This window comes from Trichomycterus rosablanca, chromosome 7 (genome assembly GCF_030014385.1).
Source record: "Trichomycterus rosablanca isolate fTriRos1 chromosome 7, fTriRos1.hap1, whole genome shotgun sequence".
Classification (NCBI taxonomy): Eukaryota; Metazoa; Chordata; class Actinopteri; order Siluriformes; family Trichomycteridae; genus Trichomycterus; species Trichomycterus rosablanca.
Window position 1 is genome coordinate 41,489,909 of NC_085994.1, and position 25,849 is coordinate 41,515,757.

The window sequence follows — 25,849 nt, forward strand, 5'->3', positions numbered from 1 at the left end:
CGAGACGAGAGAAGTGATGCACGGTCAGAAATGGCAGACGGTCCAGCTTGCATAATCACCAGCATCACTGGACCCTTGAGTCCCAGTGGACGATGAATAAAACTGAGACCTTGATGTCCATGCGTGCACGTCTCTGAATAATAAATCAACAAAGGCATAAAAACCCACAAGAACCTCGTCTGGAAAGTCTTTCTTCTCACCTATGGAAATTCTGGGTGATTTGTGGTTAATTGGCTCTTCGGAAACTGTTCAGTTGGTGTTTTGAGCTCTTCAGAAACTTTTTATTGATGTTTGCGCTCTCCAGAAGCTCTTCCTCAGTGTTTGAGCTCTTCGGAAACAGTTCAGTTGGTGTTTTGAGCTCTTCAGAAGCTTTTTATTGGCGTTTGAGCTCTTCGGAAACTTCAGTTCTTCAGAGGCTTTGTATTGGTGGTTCAAGCTTTTCAGAAGCTCTTTATCGGTGTTTGAGCTCCGTAGAAGCTTTTTACTGGTGGTTCAAGCTCTTCAGAGGCTGTTCAGCTGGGGGCTAAACCTCAGAACCTGTTAGTGATTGAGCTTTTCAGAACCTGTTGGATTAGTGGTTGGATTCTTCTGACGCTCTTTTGGAGTTTCAGCCCTTTGGAAGTTGATTGGTGGTTTAAGCTCTTGGAAAGTTCAGTCTGTGGTTCTTTAGAGGCAGATTGTGGTTGAACTTCGGAAGCTTTTGAATTGAAGGCGGGACTCTGGAAGCTGTCGTGTTGATTTAGAAGTTGTTGAATTAGCGGTTTGGTGGTTTGAACTTCAGATGCTGCTGGACTGGTGACTGGTGGTCAAACCCTGTAGAAGCAGTGAGTTCTCTCTCGGTTGGTGGTTGAGCTCTTTAGTAGCTGCTCGGTAAATAAGGCTTTCAGAAGCTGTTCGGTAGTCCAGCTCTTTAGGAGCTGTCTGGTTGAGCTTTTTAGAGAAGGTGGTTTTATTTTTTTATTAGGGACGTTTAATTTGAGTTCCTCACACCGTTCTTCCACATTTGTGACCAGTCATTTGTGTGGTGGTGGACGTCTTGAGAGATGTTTGGTTGGTTTCTGAGATATTCTGCGATTGTTCGCTTTTCCAGAGGTTGTTTGATGGCACAGCCAGGTCATCAGATGTCTTTAAAGGTTCTTCAGAGCTCGTTGGTTGGTGGTGAGGTGGTCCCGGTTGGTGTTTTGAGTGTGTGCTGTAATTCTAGTCCTGCGCCACCAGAGGGCGGCAGAGACGTTTAATCGACGCGCTTCTTCAGGGCGCATTTTTGAAGGTGATTCCACGGACACGATCAACACAGACCGAACAAACACGGATTACACAACAATGTTCAGATTCACACACACACACACACACACACACACACACACACACACACACACACAGTTATGGTCAAGCATTTGCACGTTTCTGCAATTGATCGTCTCTGAAAAATAAAATCGGCTGGATCCAAAATTAGACACACAGGGACTAAAATAAATAATCCGGTGGTGCAGAACGTTGAGAGTAATGTCAACTGACTACAATTGACTTCTCTGTGCCCATATAAAGAGGAATAGATTAAAAAAATGTATACACCGATCAGCCATAACATTAAAACCACCTCCTTGTTTCTACACTCACTGTCCATTTTATCAGCTCCACTTACCATATAGAAGCACATTGTAGTTCTACAATTACTGACTGTAGTCCCTCTGTTTCTCTACATGCTTTGTTACCCCCCTTTCATGCTGTTATTTAGGTGGTGGATGATTCTCAGCATTGCAGTGACACTGACATGGTGGTGGTGTGTTAGTGTGTGTTGTGCTGGTATGAGTGGATCAGACACAGCAGCGCTGCTGGAGTTTTTAAACACCGTGTCCACTCACCGTCCACTCTATTAGACACTCCTACCTAGTCGGTCCACCTTGTAGACTGTAAAGTCAGAGACGATCGCTCATCTATTGCTGCTGTTTGAGTCGCTCATCTTCTAGACCTTCATCAGTGGTCACAGGACGCTGCCCACGGGGCGCTGTTGGCTGGATATTTTTGGTTGGTGGACGCTTCTCAGTCCAGCAGTGACAGTGAGGTGTTTAAAAACTCCAGCAGTGCTGCTGTGTCTGATCCACTCATACCAGCACAACACACACTAACACACCAGCACCATGTCAGTGTCACTGCAGTGCTGAGAATCATCCACCACCTAAATAATACCTGCTCTGTGGTGGTAGAACAGGGTGAAAGGGGGTAACAAAGCATACAGAGAAACAGATGGACTACAGTCAGTAATTGTAGAACTACAAAGTGCTTCTATATGGTAAGTGGAGCTGATAAAATGGACAGTGAGTGTAGAAACTCGGACTAGGAAAGGAGGTGGTTTTAATGTTATGGCTGCAGGACAGAGAAAAACAAGCATGAGCACAGTCTCTCTTTCTCATGATGTTGTAAAGCTTGCTTGACTGTGGTCAGGAATGTTTTTGGATAGATCTCCCATGTCTGCTGGCAAACGTTTGACCCCAAGTGTGTTTACACGATGCGTTTTTGTTGGCGTTCGGATCAGAAGATGGGAGCTTCTTCATCCGTGTGTGTGTGTGTGTGTGTGTGTGTGTGTGACGTCTATCTGACGGGATGATGGATGGTGGTATCACATATAGAAACATCATACAAAAGACTAGATTCCATACACACACACACACACACACACACACACACACATAACGAACACACAGACGAATGGAGCTAGTTGTGCTTTAACGATGTGCAAAGGTGACACACCCTGAACGTTCAGTACACACGCTAACACACACACGTGTTATTAACATGTAGCGCGATGCCAGCACACGCGCGGTCACGCCAACGTTTACATGCTCATCCTGGACGCTCTCACTCTGGCTTTATTGCATCTTATGGTCGTGTGTGTGTGTGTGTGTGTGTGCGTTTGGCGTGTTAGTCGCTGCTCGGCGCCCCCTGCTGTGTCAGCGTGTGCCAGTACTCCACTTTCTTCCCCTTGTGTTTAAGGCACTCGAACCAGTGCCTCAGTCGCTCTCCTTTGGCGTTGATGCCCAGTTCCACTCCTCCTGAAACGGACGGAGAAACACGATGAGAGAAAAGGATGAACCAAATTCACCGCTTCATCTTTACTGACCGCTTCACCCGAATCAGAGCCGCCTATCCTGAAAAATAACCCAATAATACCCCGGGGTGTTTGAGCAGCTCGATGTGAGACTCGCGGAACTAAAAAGACGGATGGCACACAGGCAAACACAAGCTTGGGGGCAACTCGGCCAGCTACTCAGTCCACCAACAAGTTATAACCTAAACGCTCATCGGACAAACCAGACAAGGGAGCTCTGAAAACTCATGGCATCCATGGCAAAGCACTTCAGATGCTGTTCAGTTGGTGGCTGAACCTAAACACAAGCTTGGATGCAGCTCGGCCAGCTACTCAGTCCACCGTCAAGTTAAAAGCCAAATGTTTACAGGAGAAACCAAACAGGGGAGCTCAGGAAACCCGTGGCATCCATGGCGAAGCTCTTCGGAAGCTTTTTATTGGTGTTTGAGCTCTTCAGTTGGTGGCTGATCTTAAACACAAGCTTGGATGCAGCTCGGACAGCTACTCAGTCCACCAACAGGTTATAACCCAAACGTTTACCAGAGAAACTAAACAGTGGAGCTCAGGAAACTTGTGGCATCCATGGCGGAGTTACAAGGACATTCTGTGGACTGATGATGAAGGCGTGGGTCCTGTTACATTTGGCATAAAGCTCACACTGCATTTCACCATAAGAACATCATACCAGCAGCGAAACGTGGTGGTGGTAGCGTGATGGTCTAGGGTTGCTTGGCCTGGTGACTTGCCATAATTGAAGGAACCTCTCTACTGAAGCTGTCGGGTTACGCAACAGGACGCTGATCTGAAACATAACCAAGGTTCTGGAGCGGCCGAGTCCAAATCCTGACTTGGATCAAAATAAAAGGATTCTGCAGGGAGGAGCGGAACAAAATTCCTCCACAGAGATTCATGGTGTTGGTGGCAGGGTGGCACCAGCAGTTCCCAGGTTTAGGGGGTGAATATTTTATTACAGATTGTAAATAAATCTTTATCTTCCATAAATGAAATGATCTGCAGGCTGCATGTCGGGCTTCCCGGCGTCCACGTGGGCTAAAAAGACCTGCGATATTTATAAAAGCTCATCACGTTACCCGCGCGGCGCTGAGACGGATTAATAATGGATGCGAGCGCTGAGGAGCCGCGAGGAACGACGGATTGAACACGGAGAGAAACCCAGAGAGAGTGAAGGGTGAACTCAATAAATAAAAGGACTTCGGCGTGGTTGTCAATCCTCTCCGTCCTCCGGCGTCTCTCGTTCCGTCTCCATCCTCCCTCACGCCGACAGAACAGGATCTTCTGAGCGCTCGTCTGGAACCTCCTGACTTCCTCATCAGACCTTCGTCACTCTGACGAGCACGTCTCGCTTCGCCTTGGGTACGAGGCAGAAAAACGAGCCGGATCGACCATCGATCCTTCACGTCCAGGGCATCAGGCAGTTGTCCGGGTTACACCGTGGTCTTATCCGCTAGCCCACCGCGGTGCATTAGCCCAAAACATAGAGATGACCCTCGGGACATTCTGTGGAACGTCTTGGAAGATGTGGGTCCAGTTACTGATGGTTCTGGCTCAAAACAACACCATGTTCCACCGTAGGAATGTCATACCAGCAGTGAAACGTGGTGGTGGTAGTGTGATGCCGTTATAACTGATGGAACCAAACGATCATTATCATAAGATCTAGTAGGACCACGAACCCTAAGACCTGTAGCGCTTTGTAAGCAAAGTCCAGATGAAGGTAGAAGGTCAGCGCTGCATCACTCACATTGATGATTCTAATTCATCCTTTTCTAAACGACTCAGTGATTCGACTCTCCAACTGATTCAGTTTTCCTCTTTTTTTCTAGTGAGGGTTGAAGGAGAAGTATTGGGGCTCTGATCGTGTGGCTGATTGTTGGTGGATTGAGTAGCTGACTGCAGTCGTAGTTTCACCTAGAGCAGGGAGGTCCAAACTTATAATCAGGTTTTTTAAAATCAGCTTGAACTGTTTGACATCTGGGTGGCGCTCTCACATAAACCAGATCGAAATCCCTCCCCGTCTTCTTTCCCCTCGACGTCACACCTACATTAACGTTCCCCAGTTTGTGGATAAACGCGGCGGCTCCAGAGAAACCAAAACTAGATGCTGAACGCAGAAGAGTTCAGAGGGAAGTGGGTGTGTTTAAATTAAAGAGGAAGAATAATCTTCCCGTTAGTATTATAAACTGGTGAGTGAATCACGACACTGTGGACGATCATTAATCACTCAGATAAACCGGAAGTGGAATTGTTAGTAATCAAGAATCTGTGGCCCCGTGGTTGTGGCCCCGTGGTTGTGGCCCCGTGGCCCCGTGGTTGTAGACACCCCTGATCTAGAGCTGAAGTGTCTTTATGGTTTCCAGTCACCGTCTCCCTCAAATACTTTCCATAACCGCGTCCCACCCACCCACCCAGCAAGCGTCGTGATTGTTATGTAAGACTGAAGCCGGTAGCTGGTAGTGCCCGGCGGCGGCAGCGGTTTCTCGGACGTGCCCGCTTCCCGGCGCTGCGGTGACTCACCTATGAAATCGTTGCTCATCCCGAGATCGTAATCCCACACAGAGATCTCCAGAGTCTTCTTAGCCAGCTGATCGTGAGGAACCTCGTAGCTGAACTCCTGTAGGAGGGAACAGTGAGTGGGATTTCGGACTGTAAGGGTGGATTTATGTTCAGGACCGTCGCTGCTTAAAATCAAGTTCTAAACGAGTGAAAGTAAAAGCCTGTGTGGAGATCATGGACGTCTCCAGAGATCTGCACGCAACTATGGATGTCCAGAAATCAAACAAAGTTCATCTGATCTACAGTAATGAGCCAAAACATTACGACCACCCCTGAGGGATCTATTAGATGTGGATCTGATGGTGTGTGTGAGGGTGAGGGATCTATTAGATGTGGATCTGATGGTGTGTGTGAGGGTGAGGGATCTGATGGAGGTTCCTTGCGGTTCTCATGTTGAATGCAGCAGATCTGATCAGCATAAAGACCTGAGGGACTTTGATAAAGACCCGATCTGGGTTGAAGTATCTCCCAAACATCAGAGGGTTTGGTGAGTCCCCACCCACAGGGGTCCAAGACAAGCTGTTGGGCGACCAAGACTCAATGACGCCTATGTTACACTTGCTAACCATAAATCCAGCTAATCAGAGCAGTTGGAAGCTTTACATTATTAATAGAAGAGCAGATGAAAGCTTCGTTAAGCTTCTCTTACCTCGTTAAACTCTGGATTGAGGGTTTTCTTCTTCACTGAGGTTTTATATTTGGATTTCTTCCCCATATCTGGCTGAAGGACACTGAGGATAAAACAGAGACGGAACATGAACCCAAAAGCCTGCAGGGGATGCTGGGATTTCACCATTTACATTCCAAAACATTATAAACAGATGTAACCTGGATCTGAACTCGCTCATTCAGAGGGGGGTCACATACTTTTGACCATAAAGTCTTAGCAGACGCTTTTATCCAAAATGATCTACAATTACAACTGAATACAATCCAAGCAATTAAAGGTTAAGGGCCTTGTTTAGGGGCCCAACTGTGGCGACTTGGCTGTGATTGGGGCTTGAACCGGCAACCTTCTGATTACTAGTCCAGTATCTCAACCACTGAGCTAAAAAGTATTATAATACGTTTACATTTACAGCGACCTACAGTTCTGCGATAGTATCTAAGCAATAGAGTGTTAGGGGCCTTGCTCAAGGGCCCAACAGTGGCAACCTGTCAGTGGTGGGGCTTGTACCAGCAACCTCCTGATTACTAGTCCAGTACCTTAAAATAAATTAATGAATAAATGAATCCAGTCTGGAAGGACCTACCCAGATATACAATTAAAAAAACAAAATATACATTAAATAATAAAGATTTTTATTGTGTGTTTGAACTTTTATTACTTCTGAAACATCAAAGAAACCCTTTGATGTTTTATTTTATCTAAAACTAAAACTCCAGAACATCCAGAATATGAAGAATGACGTGAATGAAGGTCGAACCTAAAGCTCGATAAATAAACACAGACGAACATTACAGCGATAAAACTTCGGAATCAGAGAGAGCTGCGACGGAAGAGAGACGTAGCGATGAACGCATGAATCATCGCTAATTATCCGCTATAGATAAACATCTCATCTTCATCATCATAAACGAACCCAGAGAGGACGAGGACGAACCCGAGCGAATCAGCGTTTTTATTCTCCGCTCGGTTCTACACACGACCTCAGAAACTCAGAGAATCGCTGATATTTTATTCATTATTAATAAATTCGACATCGTGACTGAATTATACGACTGTCAGCGGATAAAATGTTCGTTTATTATCATTTTTAATCATTATTATGACCACTAGAGTAAAAGGGACGTGGAGGTTTCGCCTGAGTTACAATTGCTGAGTAAAAGAGGAAAATGAACGGACCTAGTATCGAACCTTGAGGTACACCACAGTCAGCCGAAATGGAAATAAATAACTTGTTTGTAAATGTGTTTAGCAGGTAGAAGGAGTCATAGAACGAGGAACAAAGTTAAGAGGTCGGCCGTGCGCCCCCTTGTGGACAAAATCATCACTAGTCTGCTGGGTGGGAAAAGACGTGACTAAAATAAAAAAGTGGGCGGGGTCTTTGAGGCTGTGTGTGGTTAGTAGCCCGAGGCACCTGTACAGAAGGTCGGAGGGAGGGCGTGTCAGGAGAATATACCCTCCTCGTACACCATCAAGGTCTCAAGCAAAGGGAGAGGAACTGGCTATGACTAAACTGGGAGAAAAATGGCGGAGCCAGCCCTGAACTGAGGGATGAATTTGAGAAATGTGAACTGAATCTGGACTGAATTTAGCCGTACGCCGTTAATACGTCGCAGCGTTTGTTCTGTTGACGTTAGCTAACACTCGTACAGCGACTGATAAACGACGCGGCGAGCAAACAAGTCGGTGATATATACGCCGGCGTGAGGAGGCGAGTGAATTAAAATCTGATCAATATTTCAGGACCTGAGCGTGAGTTATTAATTACACCACGTTACGTCTCTGTGCCGCTCGGGGACGGAACATAAACACCATTATTTATAAACCAGACGGGCACAGAGACGCCACGCCGAGTTTATTTAAAAACGCCATGACTGATTATCCTGTCTGAACCTTATTATTAATATGAGTTATTATTATTATATTTCTTTATTATTATTACTGTTGTTATTGCTAGTCATTATATTTATTATATTATTATTATTATATTTATTACTAGTAGTAGAATTTTTTGTGATTATTATTATTATTGTTAGTATAATTACAATATTTATTACTGTTATTATTATTTATTATTATGTATTTATTATTATTGGTAGTAGTATTTCTTCTTATTATTATTCTTGTTATTATTATTATAATATTTATTTATTATTATTATATTTATTATTAGTGGTAGTAGTAGTATATTTCTTTATTATCGTTATTAGTTATGTATTTTTAATATTATTATATTTATTATTATAATTTTTATTATTGTTATTATTATTTTACTTTATTATTATTATGATTACTATTATTATTATTGTATTTATTATTATTATTATATTATTATTATTATTATTGTATTTATTATTATTATTATTATATTTTTATTATTATATTTATTATTATTATTACTATTATTATTACTATTATTATTATTATTATATTTATTATTGTATTTATTATTATTATTATATTTATTATTAATATTCATTATTATTATTATTATTATTATTCATTATTATTATTATTATTATTCATTATTATTCTGTCTGAACGCACACTGTTTACAACTTACGAAATAAACCCAGGTACGAGGGGGCAGGTTCGGAAACGTGCAGTCTCTTTTGAACTACGCTTCAAAAGCATTATCTGCACCTCATCTAATGTTATACGCGGTCACTCGGGCGGCGCAGCGGTCTGATGCCCCGCCGGGCGTCCACACAGACATTACTGGCTCCTCTGTTGGTTGTACAATGATTGGCCACTGTTTGTTGTGAATTTTTAGGATGAACTGGGACATCAACTGGGAGTCCAACATCACAACCCAACGTCACAAATGCTTCTCTGACTGAATGGACACAAGTACTCGCAGTCATACTCCAAAATCATGAGGGACATCCTACCAGAAGCCGTTAGTGGTCCTTATGGTCAGGTGTCCTTATATTTTTGTAAATATATTGTACATGAGCACGTTAATAAACGTTAATAAAGCAGGTTTACCTGTGCAGATCGACCCTGCAGCGTTTTCAGGAGAGTGTAAGGTGTGTGGTGTGTGACCTGAGCGCCGCTAACCCTCAGAGACTCGCTCTACATTAGCGTAGCCGGCGGCACTAATGAGTAATTAGCATAGGAGGCAGGGTGGTGTTACTGAGCATGCTCTGATTAACACCACTCATCAGGACATCAGGACTCAGACTCTGATTTCACGCTCGGCTCTGATCGGTTAGCAAACGTAGATCATAACCACTACAGGAATGTGTTAGCATAAACATGTTTAACATGCAGCGCCGCTAATGAGCTACGACAGAGTAAAAGAGCGCAACCTAATAGCCCTAAACTCAGGTACTAATCCCTAAATATCTCACTCCTACTCTCAACCTCATCCTTCAACCACCCGTCCCAAAACTTTCAAACCCCTAACCTAATCACTCATCACTCAAATTTATCCCATAATAATTCTGTGACAAATGAGTCACAAAATGAGTCACTTATTATTATTATTATTATTATTATTACTATTATTATTATTATTATTATTAAATTTTATTATTATTATTATTATTTTATTATTATCATTATTATTTTATTATTATTTATTTATTTTATTATTATTATTATTATTTATTTTATTATTATTATTATTTTATTATTATTATTATTTTTAATTATTTTATTATAATTATTATTATTTTATTATAATTATTATTATTTAATAATATTATTATTCTTTATTATTATTATTATTATTTTATTATTATTATTTTTATTTATTATTATTTTATTATTATTATTATTGTTATTTTATTATTATTATTATTTAATAATATTATTATTATTATTTATTATTATTATTATTGTTATTTAATATAATTTATTATTTTTATTACTTATTATTATGATTTATTATTATGATTTATTTTTATTATTTAATAATATTATTTATTATTTTATTACTTATTGTTATTATTTATTATTATTATCTATTGTAATTATTATTTATTATTATTATTATTATTATCATTATTATTATTATTATTTATTATTAATATGATTATTATTATAATTATTGTTGTTGTTTCAGTGACCACCCCCTCGTTATTAAAACACTATCTGACATCCCCGTGTTGGGGGTACGTACTTCGTCCCTCACTGAGGCGTTTGGACCCTAGACTCATGTTCAGGATTTACTCACATTTTGACGAAGGGGTCAGAGTAACCGTTAGAGTCCATCGCTGCCAGGTGAGCACAGCGGATTATACCAACAACCAGAGAGGATTTCTCTACCATGTAACACAGAGAGACTAGGATACGTCCACGCTGATACACACACACACACACACACACACACACACACACATGTACACACACACACACATAAAGGAGAATAGAAGAAATGTGAAGAAAATCGATGAGTTATTTCTGTACATCAGTCCCGTTAATCAGCTGATCTGCAGTTTACTGCTCATGTGTGTGTGTGTGTGTGTGTGTGTGGGTGTGTGTGTGTGGGTGTGGGTGTGTGTGTACCTCCTCCTCCAGTACTTGAGAGGTCTGATCCACCGTCTGATTGTTTCCCTCACGAACCTTTAAAACACAGACGGATGAATCATACTGAACTTAAGTCCTTTATAATCGATACACAAATACACTGTAGGGTCAAAAGTATGTGGACGCCCCTCCTAACATCTGATTTATACTAGGATGATGGGAAGTCTGAACGTTTGGTCTGGTACCTGAGCGATTCTCTCCAGTCCCATGTTGTAGCGCTTGTTCTCTCCCTCTCGGAGCTTCTTCAGAGCCACTCGTACCTCTCCGATAAACTCGTTACGACCCAAACGGTCCATATCACACACGCACAGCCTGAGGGATCAGCAGAGGGACAGGAGGGGTTACCAACACGCCCAGGAACGTGATTACGGTCAGGTGATAAAGTAAGTGACCCCCTCATAAGAGTAACACAACACGTTTGATTTTAGGAGCAAAGTTATCAAACACCTAGAGCACCCTTAAAAACCCTAATAACCAGGGTCCTTACACAGCATCGAAGACCCCGCCCACTTTTTAGTCCCGTCTTTTCCCACCCAGCAGAGTAGCGGCAGATTTTTGTCTGCTGCACCGCCTGCACTGCTGATTGTGTCTGCTAGAGGGCGCCCAGCCGACTGGTAGCAGAATCCCAGCACTGGTGCGCTAGTGGAATATCTGCTCTCCAGTTTTCCTCTGGGTGTCTCGTGTTGTGTTTTTGATTTGCCCTGGTTTGGTCTCGTGATTAGAGGGCGTGTCCGTCCGTGTGGGGAGCGCATGGCTTGGGGCGACTCCGCTTTTCAGCTCCGTCGTCCTTGTCCGAGGACGTGTGAGGACACGAGGTCTCACCGGCGTCCTTCTGTTTCTCTAAAACAATCAGCACGAGGCGAGGCGAGGCGAGGCAAGGTGTGAGACACGTTCTAAAAATGCCCTCATATTTATCACCCCCCTCCCTTACCACCACCACAGTACCACACCCCGGTTCTCTCTCACTGAGCCTCTGAAAGGTTCAGATCTCGAGATCCTGGTACAAGCCAGGAAATAAAGGACACTGGGGGCATAGGAATGTGGGAATGTGGGAATACTGGGTATACTGGGTATACTGGGCACTGGGACACTTACACAAGGAAGATTAAATGGTTAAAAAACCTACTGAACTGCGACGACTTGCTTAAACAGTCAGAAACCTTAAAAGCTCAGAATTAGCGTGAGACGATTAGCCGCTCGCTGAAGCTTTACGTCCCTCCGAAAATATCACACGGCTCCATAACCATGCCGGTATTATTTTTCGTTCCACCCCGGTGACGGTCGGGCGCGGCCGCGCTCTCGGCTCTCCGTTCATGCATGATTAACGAGTTTTATTTTTATCGTACTTTACAACAGACGCCGGCGCGGACGCTTCCCCGCATCAGCAGAGAGAGACGCTCGGCTTATTTATCACCCGCCGCCACATGGACCGTCGGCGCCTCGGCCCCTGTTTCAGGTGTTAATGCACCCCCCCCCCATCCTGCACCCACATTTTAAATGCCCATTCAGCTGAATTCCTCCACATGGCTGTGCGCCAGTCCATCAGTAAACAGATTCAGCCTGGCACCAATTTGTGCCGCTTTCATAGAAATCGTCTCTTTTTTTAAGGTGTGGAACGTTGAATCATCGGTTTGCTTTTATGGGGTGATGAATGGGTCCATCATGCTCTCCAAACACACACACACACACACACGAGCGCTGTAGTCCTCGAAGTCCGGGACCGCTGTCTTCTCATCCTGGTCCTGATTATGGAAAGACTTAGACCTGGACCATCGTCCCGACCATCATGCTAGCAGGAGAGCTGGAAAAAGTCACATTAGGAATCATGTCCTTCTGCGTTGCCATTTTCGGACACCAGAGGGGGCACGGAGGCGCAGACGATTGCTGCATCAGTTCCCTCTTACTGACAGTCACCTGCTGCCTCGTTAGTTTTAATTGGCTCCAGGTGGACGTGTTTCTATTGATCACGGTTCCTCCCTCTCAGACTTGGCGGCTCCTTTGTGATGCCAGTGATGCCATGGCTGCTCGGTCCAGTCTGGTGTGCAAACGCCGGCACACTGATTTCCTTCTGGGCACTCAGAGACGGCATGACACCCCTTTTTTAGAAACACACTCTGTGTGCCAGTTGTGCCAGCTGGTGGAACCGAGGTGCCACTTGTGCATTGCCAGTTCTCAGTCCTGCTCTGTATCCTGGATCCTGTCGATGGAGGGTTGGCACAATTTACGCAACTTATTCCCATAAATGTGGGTGAGGGATGAAGGATCGAGAAACCATGGGGTGGCACAGTTGGCACAAGCTTTAGGCGATCAAACACTTACACACGGGGGTCCGTCCTGCTGTGCCAGGGCATGTCGAGCGAGAGAGACTCTGTAAGAGACTGATGAAGGAGACACCGGGGGATTACTGAGTGTGTGTGTGTGTGTGTGTGTGTGTGTGTGTGTGTGTGTGTGTGTGTGAGAGAGAGAGAGAGAGAGAGAGAGAGAGAGAGAGAGAGAGAGAGTTCTGAACCCAGCCACTGGGATGCACTAATACACCATATGGACAAAAGTATTGGGACACACACCTACACACACACACACACACACACACACACACCAAGTGTGCTGCAGGGATCAGCGCCCTCGTACCTGAGAGTTTTGGTGGTCATGTCGGCAGCGGTGATGCCGTGGTACATCAGGGTCTCGTTCCACACCGGGTTCAGCGTGTTCTTCAGGGTCTTAGTGCGCAGTTTATTCGCCTGATAGATTAAACACACACACAGAGAGACAGAGAGACGGGTGAGGGGTACTGGGTGATGGGTACTGGGTGAGGGGTACTGGGTGAGGGGTACTGGGTGAAGGGTACTGGGTACCAGAATCACCTCATGATCATGTACTAAAACCACTGAATAAAGATAAAGGGCTTCAACTGGGAATCGAACCCATGACCTTCCCACTGTGAGGCATCAGTGCTACCCACACTCACTAATACAGACACACACAAACCAGTACACACATGCACACTAATACACACACACATTAATACACACAAATACACACAGTAATACACACACATGCACACTAATACACACACACACATTAATACACACACTAATACACACACACTAATACACACATGCATACTAATACACACACACACATTAATACACACAAACACACACACATATACAGTGTATCACAAAAGTGAGTACACCCCTCACATTTCTGCAAATATTTCATTATATCTTTTCATGGGACAACACTATAGACATGAAACTTGGATATAACTTAGAGTAGTCAGTGTACAACTTGTATAGCAGTGTAGATTTACTGTCTTCTGAAAATAACTCAACACACAGCCATTAATGTCTAAATAGCTGGCAACATAAGTGAGTACACCCCACAGTGAACATGTCCAAATTGTGCCCAAAGTGTCAATATTTTGTGTGACCACCATTATTATCCAGCACTGCCTTAACCCTCCTGGGCATGGAATTCACCAGAGCTGCACAGGTTCCTACTGGAATCCTCTTCCACTCCTCCATGATGACATCACGGAGCTGGTGGATGTTAGACACCTTGAACTCCTCCACCTTCCACTTGAGGATGCGCCACAGGTGCTCAATTGGGTTTAGTCCATCACCTTTACCTTCAGCTTCCTCAGCAAGGCAGTTGTCATCTTGGAGGTTGTGTTTGGGGTCGTTATCCTGTTGGAAAACTGCCATGAGGCCCAGTTTTCGAAGGGAGGGGATCATGCTCTGTTTCAGAATGTCACAGTACATGTTGGAATTCATGTTTCCCTCAATGAACTGCAGCTCCCCAGTGCCAGCAACACTCATGCAGCCCAAGACCATGATGCTACCACCACCATGCTTGACTGTAGGCAAGATACAGTTGTCTTGGTACTTCTCACCAGGGCGCCGCCACACATGCTGTACACCATCTGAGCCAAACAAGTTTATCTTGGTCTCGTCAGACCACAGGGCATTCCAGTAATCCATGTTCTTGGACTGCTTGTCTTCAGCAAACTGTTTGCGGGCTTTCTTGTGCGTCAGCTTCCTTCTGGGATGACGACCATGCAGACCGAGTTGATGCAGTGTGCGGCGTATGGTCTGAGCACTGACAGGCTGACCTCCCACGTCTTCAACCTCTGCAGCAATGCTGGCAGCACTCATGTGTCTATTTTTTAAAGCCAACCTCTGGATATGATGCCGAACACGTGGACTCAACTTCTTTGGTCGACCCTGGCGAAGCCTGTTCCGAGTGGAACCTGTCCTGGAAAACCGCTGTATGACCTTGGCCACCATGCTGTAGCTCAGTTTCAGGGTGTTAGCAATCTTCTTATAGCCCAGGCCATCTTTGTGGAGAGCAACAATTCTATTTCTCACATCCTCAGAGAGTTCTTTGCCATGAGGTGCCATGTTGAATATCCAGTGGCCAGTATGAGAGAATTGTACCCAAAACACCAGATTTAACAGCCCTGCTCCCCATTTACACCTGGGACCTTGACACATGACACCAGGGAGGGACAATGACACATTTGGGCACAATTTGGACATGTTCACTGTGGGGTGTACTCACTTATGTTGCCAGCTATTTAGACATTAATGGCTGTGTGTTGAGTTATTTTCAGAAGACAGTAAATCTACACTGCTATACAAGTTGTACACTGACTACTCTAAGTTATATCCAAGTTTCATGTCTATAGTGTTGTCCCATGAAAAGATATAATGAAATATTTGCAGAAATGTGAGGGGTGTACTCACTTTTGTGATACACTGTATATACACACACTAATACACACATGCATACTAATACACACACACATTAATACACACACACAAACACACACACACACACATATATACACACACTAATACACACACACTAATACACACATGCATACTAATACACACACATTAATACACACACACAAACACACACACACATATATACACACACTAATACACACATGCATACTAATACACACACACATTAATACACACACACAAACACACACACACACACATATACACACACTAATACACACACACTAATACACACATGCATACAAATACACACACATTAATACACACACACAAACACACACACACATATATACACACACTAATACACACATGCATACTAATACACACACACACATATACACACACACTAATACACACATGCATACTAATACACACACACACATTAATACACAAACACACAAACACACACACACACATATATACACACACTAATACACACATGCATACTAATACACACACACACATTAATACACACACACAAACACACACACACATATATACACACACTAATACACACACACTAATACACACATGCATACTAATACACACACACACACATTAATACACACAAACAAACACACACACACATATATACACACACTAATACACACACACTAATACACACATTCATACTAATACACACACACATTCATACACACACACATTAACACACACACACAAACACACACACACATATATACACACACTAATACACACACACTAATACACACATGCATACTAATACACACACACACATTAATACACACACACACATTAATACACACACACAAACACACACACACACATATATACACACTAATACACATATGCATACTAATACACACACACATTCATACACACACACATTAATACACACACACAAACACACACACACATATATACACACACTAATACACACACACTAATACACACATGCATACTAATACACACACACATTAATACACACACACATTAATACACACACATGCACACTAATACACACACACACTAATACACACATGCATACTAATACACACACACACATTAATACACACAAACACACACACATGTATACACACACTAATACACACACTAATACACACGCATACTAATACACACACACATTAATACACACACACAAACACACACACACACACATATATACACACACTAATACACACACACTAATACACACATGCATACTAATACACACACACACATTAATACACACACACACATTAATACACACACACACAAACACACACACACACATATATACACACTAATACACACATGCATACTAATACACACACACATTCATACACACATTAATACACACACACAAACACACACACACACATATATATACACACACTAATACACACACACTAATACACACATGCATACTAATACACACACACATTAATACACACAAACACACACACACACACACATATATACACACACTAATACACACACTAATACACACATGCATACTAATACACACACACATTAATACACACACACAAACACACACACACACACATATATACACACACTAATACACACACACTAATACACACATGCATACTAATACACACACACACATTAATACACACACACACATTTATACACACACACACAAACACACACACACACATATATACACACACTAATACACACATGCATACTAATACACACACACATTCATACACACACACATTAATACACACACACAAACACACACACACACATATATATACACACACTAATACACACACACTAATACACACATGCATACTAATACACACACACATTAATACACACAAACACACACACACACACACATATATACACACACTAATACACACACTAATACACACATGCATACTAATACACACACACACATTAATACACACAAACACACACACATATATACACACACTAATACACACACTAATACACACATGCATACTAATACATACACACACACTAATACACACATGCATACTAATACACACACACATTAATACACACACACAAACACACACACACATATATACACACACTAATACACACACACCAATACACACATGCATACTAATACACACACACACATTAATACACACACACACATACATTAATACACACACACATATACACACACACTAATACACATGCACATACACACACACTAATACACACATGCACACTAATACACACACACTAACACACACATGCATACTAATACACACTAATACACGCACATTAATACACACACACAAATACACACATGCACATACACACATGCACATTAATACACACACACAAATACACACACACACACATACAGACTGACACAACTGACAACCCACCCTCAGACCTCCGTACCTGTTTCACACCCCGCTCTCTCCCTCCATCTGGACTGAGGCACTGTGAGCCCCAAACAGCAGGTTGTGTGTGTGTGTGTGTGTGTGTGTGTGTGTGTGTGTGTGTGTGTGTGTGTATTTCTGGCTCAGGTGTTTTTGCCTCCAGTCCAAACTAGTCAGAATACATCATACATGAATAAGAGATGAAGATGAGGATACAAACTCAGTGTGTGTGTGTGTATCAGTGTGTGTGTATCAGTGTGTGTGTATCAGTGTGTGTGTGTATCAGTGTGTGAATGTGTGTTTAGTGTGTAGTATGCATGCACAGAGTGTGTAGTGTGTATATTACTGTGTGTGTGAGTATTCTGTATATCAATGTGTCAGGTGTGTGTGTGTGTGTGTGTAGTATGCGTGCACAGAGTGTGTAGTGTGTATATTACTGTGTGTGTGAGTATTCTGTATATCAATGTGTCAGGTGTGTGTGTGTGTGTGTGTAGTATGCGTGCACAGAGTGTGTAGTGTGTATATTACTGTGTGTGTGAGTATTCTGTATATCAATGTGTCAGGTGTGTGTGTGTGTGTGTGTGTAGTATGCGTGCACAGAGTGTGTAGTGTGTATATTACTGTGTGTGTGAGTATTCTGTATATCAATGTGTCAGGTGTGTGTGTGTGTGTGTGTGTAGTATGCATGCACAGAGTGTGTAGTGTGTATATTACTGTGTGTGTGAGTATTCTGTATATCAATGTGTCAGGTGTGTGTGTGTGTGTGTGTGTAGTATGCGTGCACAGAGTGTGTAGTGTGTATATTACTGTGTGTGTGTATTCCGGAAATCAGTGTGTACGTGTGTGTGTGTGTGTGTGTGTGTTCTGTATGTCACTGTGTTAGGTGTGTGTGTGTATGTACATTCCATCAGTGAAAGCTCAGCAGTGTGTGTAACTGTGTGTGATAAGTGGGACACACACACACACACACACACGCACGCACACACACACACACACGCACACACGCGTTCTGTCTCTCTCGCTCGTCCGTGTTGGTTAACGTGAGTCGCGTAACAATGGGTGCAGTTTCCATGACAACCACCTGCTGCTGTCGCCCCGTCTGTCTGTCTCGGCCTGTCTCACCCTCACCACCCTCACCACGCTCCAAGGTCACTCAGGGTCGCACACGCTCGTCCGTAGTGTAGATTGATTTAGACCCCGCCCCTCTTCAGAGAGAATATTGATTTAAACTCCGCCCCTCTTTAAAGACTCCGCCCCTCCAGGCAAGATATTGATTTAGACTCCGCCTCTCTTCAGAGAAAACCCTGATTTAGACTCCGCCCCCTTTAGACAGGATATTTATTTAAACTCCGCCCTTCTTTAGACAGGTTATTGAATTTAGACAGGATTTTGATTTAGACTCCGCCCCTTTTTGACAGTATTTTGATACAGGCTCCGCCCATTTTAGACATTATCTTGATTTAGACTCCGCCCTTCTTTGAACAGGATCTTTATTTAGACTCCGCCCCTTTTCAGACTGGATCCAGAGCACTAAAGAGCTCACACACATTCATCACTCAGCAATCCAACTAATCCAGTCTACTGCATTAAAGAGATGAAGTGTGTGTGTGTGTGTGTGTGTGTGTGTGTGTGTGTGTGTGTGTGTGTGTGTGTGTGTGCACTGACCTTGCTGGCTCCAGGCAGCAGGTGAAGCTTCACGTATGGATCAGCGAGTCCGTTGGAGTCCATGGCCTTCAATCCCTAAAATCACACACACACACACACACACACACACACACACATGCAGGTTAAACAGCTCAGACTTCCTGTGTAGCCAAAAGTATACAGACACACCAACAAACAGGTCTGCACTCTGTACATCCATGTAAACTCCACAGACAGACGTTGTCAGTAAATGGTTCATTCTGGGTGGTTCAGGAACCTTCAAGAACTGCTCCAGCGCTGATATACTCTACAAGCAACAACAGCTCAGCCAAACTAGTGTACAGTGTACATCCTCACACAGATCTAAGATCACCATGTGTAACACTACATGTTGGCTACACAGGTGTAAAGCACATAACAGCTGGACCCTGCAGATGCATTTTTAAAAGTGGCCACACTTTATCTGACTGGAGTTATGATCTAGGGCTGTTTGGACGCCATAATTCCACATTTAGGGTGAATGGGAGCGCTGACTGTGAGCCGGGGGGGGGGGAAGGGGGGGTGACGTACCTTTGCTTTGTGGATGGTGCAGTGCAGGCAGTTGTTCTCCTGATCAAAGAGGAGGCTGAACTCCAGAGTGCCCAGGTACGCTGCAACATACACACACACACACACATTTCAGTAAACAGAGTTTCTGCTGTTCACCCTGGTCAGGGTCATGGTGGGTCCAGCACCACACAGAAAGCCTTGAAGACACTGCAGAAGATTCAAACTCTCAGTTGTGCTGGACTGGAGCATTCGAGTGTCCAAATTTCATCTTTTGAATGGAGGCACCTGATTATTCGTCAGCCAGATCATCAGAGGCGCCGATTCATTCAGGTCAGTAAATAAAGGAAAACAGATCAGGACTATCAGCATTTACTCAGAAACTCTTCAATACAGCATTAAACATCTATTCTCCACCTAAAACATTAATATTTTTGTTTATTTATTTTGTTCAGGTATTTATTCAGTTATTTATTTATTTTAATTTACTTTTTCATTTTATATTTATTTATTCAATTATTTATGTATTATTTATTTATTATTTTATTTATTCATATGTTTATTTATTTTTTATTTATGTATTTATTCAATTATTTATTTACTTATTTAAATTGTATTTCATTTTTGATTAATATGTTTTATTTTATTATTTATTCATTCATATGTTTTATTCATTTATATATGTATATATGTATTCAATTATTTATTGATTTATTTATTTTAATTTATGTTTTTACTTTAATTTATTTATAATATATTTATTTATTCAATTTATTTATAAATTTTTCCAATTATTTATTTGTTTATTAAATTATTGTTTATTTCATTATTTATTAGTTATCTATTATTTATTATTAGTTTGTTTTATCAATTCATTTTTATTCATGTATTATTTTATTTATTCACTTATTTATTTTATTAATTTAATTATTTAATTGTTTATTTATATATTAACTTATTAATTATTTAATTAATTCGATTATTTTAATAATTTTTTTATTAGTGTATTACTTATTTATTATTTTATGTTATTTCATTTCATTTCATTTCATTTCATTTCATTTCATTTCATTTTATTTTATTTTATTTTATTTTATTTTATTTTATTTATTCCAGCCGCTCCGGTGTTTACGTGTCACCACAGCGGATGGTTCTTGTATCCTGGGACCTGCACTGACAGATTAAGTTCTCCTCAGAACGACCAGGCTGATCCGGCACCTCCTTCTCAAGCACGTTCATGTCTGTGTGGACGCCCGACAGGCCGATAGCACCACCGAGATTCAAACCCTGGATCTCAGCGATAGGGGGCAATGCATTTATGGCTGTGTCCCTATCCACATCACACTGTTATACATGATGAATTAGAACACGACCAGTGGAGTCGTGACTGTAAGAATACTGGGAAACAGGTGTACGGAACAGGTGTAACAGCTCCTCAACCAATCAGAAAGCTCACACTCACTGTCTTCATCGTCGGAGTCGGCGCCGGCGCCGGCCCTCCCCTCCCCGTCCTCGTGTCTCTCCTGGTCCGGGTCCCTGTCGCTCTCTCTGCTCTTGGCGGCGGGTCTGTCGCGGGGCGGAGGGGGCGTGGTGGGGAAGGCGTGGTACCGGGGGAAGAAATCCGACAGGTTGGGGATGGGCAGGATGGGACCGGGACACACGTTGATGGCGAAGTGCTCCTGCATGGAGATCTTGACCGGGGACGGAGGGGGCGGGGCCGACGGAGGGGGCGAGGACGACGGGGACAGGGAGGAGGACGTCGGGGGGAGGGACAGGTGAGACGAGGGACCGCCTCCTGATGGGAAGTGGGCGTGGCTGGGAGGAGCTTTGGATACACTCATCTGGACCAACATGTAAAGGACTGCAGAGAAACACACACACACACACACACACACACACACACACACACACACACACACACACGGGTTCATATCACGCTCGTATAGGGATTATAAACCTGTTATTATAAGTAATCACACCCCTAAATACCCCATAAATACCCCCCTGCCCCCCGAAATACCCCATATATACCCCATAAATACCCCCCCTGCCCCCCAAACAGCCCCCCTCCAACCCCTGATACTTAATCAATCAGTTCACCACATCAATTACAGGAACAAAAGCAGGTTTAAAATCACACAGATCTGAAACCTGACCATCAAAGTCATTTATTCATTCATTCACTCATTAATACACTTACGCACTCACTAATTCATTCACTCATTCATACTCTCACTCACTAATTCATTCACTCATTCATACTCTCACTCACTAATTCATTCACTCATTAATACACTTACGCACTCACTAATTCATTCACTCATTCATACTCTCACTCACTAATTCATTCACTCATTCATACTCTCACTCACTAATTCATTCACTCATTAATACACTTACGCACTCACTAATTCATTCACTCATTCATACTCTCACTCACTAATTCATTCACTCATTCATACTCTCACTCACTAATTCATTCACTCATTCATACTCTCACTCACTAATTCATTCACTAGCTCATTCATACACTTGCTCACTTACTCAAACCTTCACTCACACTCACACAGCCATTCATTCACTCACTTCTTTATACACTCACTCATTCATTCACTTATTTATTCATACACTTGCTAACTCACTCATTCATACACTCACTCACTCATTAATTCACTCGCTCATTCATTCATTCATACACTCACTCACACACTCACTCATTCATTCATTCATACACTCACATTCATTCACTCACTAATTCATTCACTCGCTCATTCATACACTTGCTCATTCACTCAAACTTTCACTCACACTCGCTCACACTTATTCATTCATACACTCACTTATTCATTCATTTATACACTCACTCATTCGTTCATTCATACACTCACTCACACACTCACTCATTCATTCACTCGCTCATTCATTCATTTATACTCTCACTCATTCGTTCATTCATACACTCACTCACACACACACTCACTCATTCATTCACTCGCTCATTCATTCATTTATACTCTCACTCATTCGTTCATTCATACACTCACTCACACACACTCATTTATTCACTCGCTCATTCGTTCATTCATACACTCACTCACACATTCACTCATTCATACACTTGCTCATTCACTCAAACTTTCACTCACACACTCGCTCACACTTATTCATTCATACACTCACTAATTCATACCCTCACAAACTCATAAATTTACTCATACACTCACGCATTCATTCATACACTTACTTAATCACTCAAATTTTCACTCATACACTCACTCACACACTCACTCATTCATACACTCATTCATACACTCATTCATGCACTCGCTCTCTCAAACCTTCACTCACACACTCCCTCATTTATACACTCATTCAGTCCCTAATTCATTCACACACTCACTCAACTTTTTACTCATACAGTCACTCACACACTCATTCATTCATTCATTCATTCGCTCGCTCATTTAAACACTCACTCACACATTCACTCATTCATGCACTCACTCATCTATACACTCACTCATACACTCATTCACTTATACATTCATCTATTCATACACTCACTCATTCACTCCTTCTCTTGAGTCACAGAGCTGAGTTTACATGAACGTTGTTGATGAGCACTAACACACTCCGGTACCTTTAATAAGAACAGAACTCTGACGTCTCTTACACCCCCGCGCTGGCCGAGGAGAGTCGACACTATCACACACACACACACACACACACACACACACACACACACACACACACACGGTCACAAGGTTCCATCATCCATCACCTAACTTCACCAGGGTTCAAACCTTCTTCATTCTTCTCTATATTTCACCAATCTAACCACCGCTCGTACCACCCTCGCACCCCCGCACTGGCCGAGGTGAGCCCAGACTATCACCCCCCCACAGATCTGCAGCCGCTAGTTTAAACGATGCAACCAAAAGAGTTCCAAACACACACCACACAGCCAAAAGTATGGACACGGACCATAAACAAACGCTATTAAAACAGGGTTCAGTCAGTCACGCTTACACCAGGGGACAATTTCAAGCAGACAATCCACCTTCTGCATGGTTTGAGGTGATGGAAAGAACATCCGGTGCCACCCATAAACACTGGGCACGTGGCAGGAACACACCCAGACTCACACCTATCGCCAATCCACCTTCTGCATGTCTCTGAGAGATAAAAGAAATCCAGAATGGCGACCGGAAGCACGGATTAAACCCAGGAGCTCGAAGCCACACCCACTCTCACACCCACCTGCCATGCCGGTCAGGGTTGCAGAGGGTCCAATGCCACCTGTAAACACTGGGTGCAAGGCAGCAACACACTCACACCTCTTGCCAATCCACCTTCTGCACGAACGCCAATCAGAGGCACGGCTCAAACCCAGGAGCTCGGACCCACACCCACTCGCCATGCCGGTCAGAGTTGCAGAGGGTCCAGGGCCACCTGTAAACACTGGGCACAAGGCAGGAACACAACCAGACTCACACCTAACGCCAATCCACCTTCTGCACCAACAGGAAGCACGACTCAAACCCAGAACCTCTGAGCCACTATATCTAGTGGAAATTAAAGGAGCCAATCCACCTTCTGCATGTCTCCTGGAGATAGATGGAATCCAGAGCCCTGGGACCTCGGAGCCACACCCACTCTCACACCCACCCACCTAGCTGGTCAGGCCTGCAGAGGGTCCTGTTCCACCTGAACGCAAATCAGGAACGCACCCCTGACAGACCAATCAAACACAGGTCGACACATTCACTCTAATGCTCCTACATCTAGTGGAAATAACAGGAGCCAATCCACCTTCTGCATGTTTCTGAGAGGAGAAGAGTCACAGGAAGCGAGAAGGAAAGCCAGAACCTCAGAGCCACGTCAAAAAGCTTCACCGCCGTGCCATCACACACACACGAACACACACACACACACACACGTACGACCAAACACACACACACACACACTCCCTCATAATAAACATTCTGACCCCCACACACACACGTATGTTATTGACATGATTGCACACACAGGGCTTCACGTACGATACACACACACACACACACACACACAGTCTGTCCGATTCACACACACACACCCACACACACACACACACACAGTCTTTCCGATTCACACACACACACACACACACAGTCTGTCAGATTCACACACACTCACCCGACGACGGTCTTCATCTGTTTGCAAGCTCCATCTCGTCCTCTGTCTCTCACACACTGAACACATTCTCCTCCGCCTCCAGTCAATACACTCTCGCTCTCTCACACACACACACACACACACTCGCACTCGATCTCTCTCACACACACACACACACTCTCTCTCTCGCTCTCTCACACACTCTCTCGCTCTCCTTATCTGTCTCTCTACACCCGTCTCCCCCGAGGAATTCGCCTCCAATACCGAGCCAATTCTCACCTGAGATCTGATTTATACGCAGCACAAACCAGCACTCACAGGGGTCAAAAGTATCGGGACGCCCCTTCTAATCTCTAAATTCAAGTCATCCCACCGGGCAGCAACAGTTTAGGGAAGGACCTTTCCGTTCCAGCATTACTCAAGCTCTAAAAAGGCGTGTTTAAAAACTCCAGCGTCCTCA

The 25,849-nt window shown here is 43.2% G+C and overlaps 1 protein-coding gene across 1 annotated transcript; it reads right to left on the minus strand.

The window, feature by feature from the left end:
* Positions 1-2,727: 2,727 nt before the first annotated feature.
* Positions 2,728-25,631, minus strand: doc2d (double C2-like domains, delta). Its single transcript, XM_062999530.1, has 11 exons — positions 25,411-25,631; positions 21,695-22,093; positions 20,257-20,336; positions 19,708-19,782; positions 13,491-13,600; positions 11,048-11,174; positions 10,842-10,898; positions 10,510-10,634; positions 6,312-6,393; positions 5,624-5,720; positions 2,728-3,053 (listed from the first exon to the last, which is right to left on the minus strand). Exons 2-11 carry the CDS (start codon positions 22,083-22,085, stop codon positions 2,923-2,925), a joined length of 1,275 nt encoding a protein of 424 aa, XP_062855600.1. The 5' UTR covers positions 22,086-22,093; positions 25,411-25,631; the 3' UTR covers positions 2,728-2,922.
* Between the last annotated feature and the right edge of the window lie 218 nt (positions 25,632-25,849).

Excerpts from the sequence above, each read along its gene's own strand:
- doc2d (XM_062999530.1), bottom strand. The coding sequence starts at position 22,085 with ATGTTGGTCCAGATGAGTGTATCCAAAGCTCCTCCCAGCCACGCCCAC. Across the intron at positions 19,783-20,256 it reads GCACCATCCACAAAGCAAAG|GGATTGAAGGCCATGGACTC; the intron begins GTACGTCACCCC and ends GTGTGATTTTAG. Across the intron at positions 6,394-10,509 it reads TCTGACCCCTTCGTCAAAAT|TGTCCTTCAGCCAGATATGG; the intron begins GTGAGTAAATCC and ends TTTTATCCTCAG.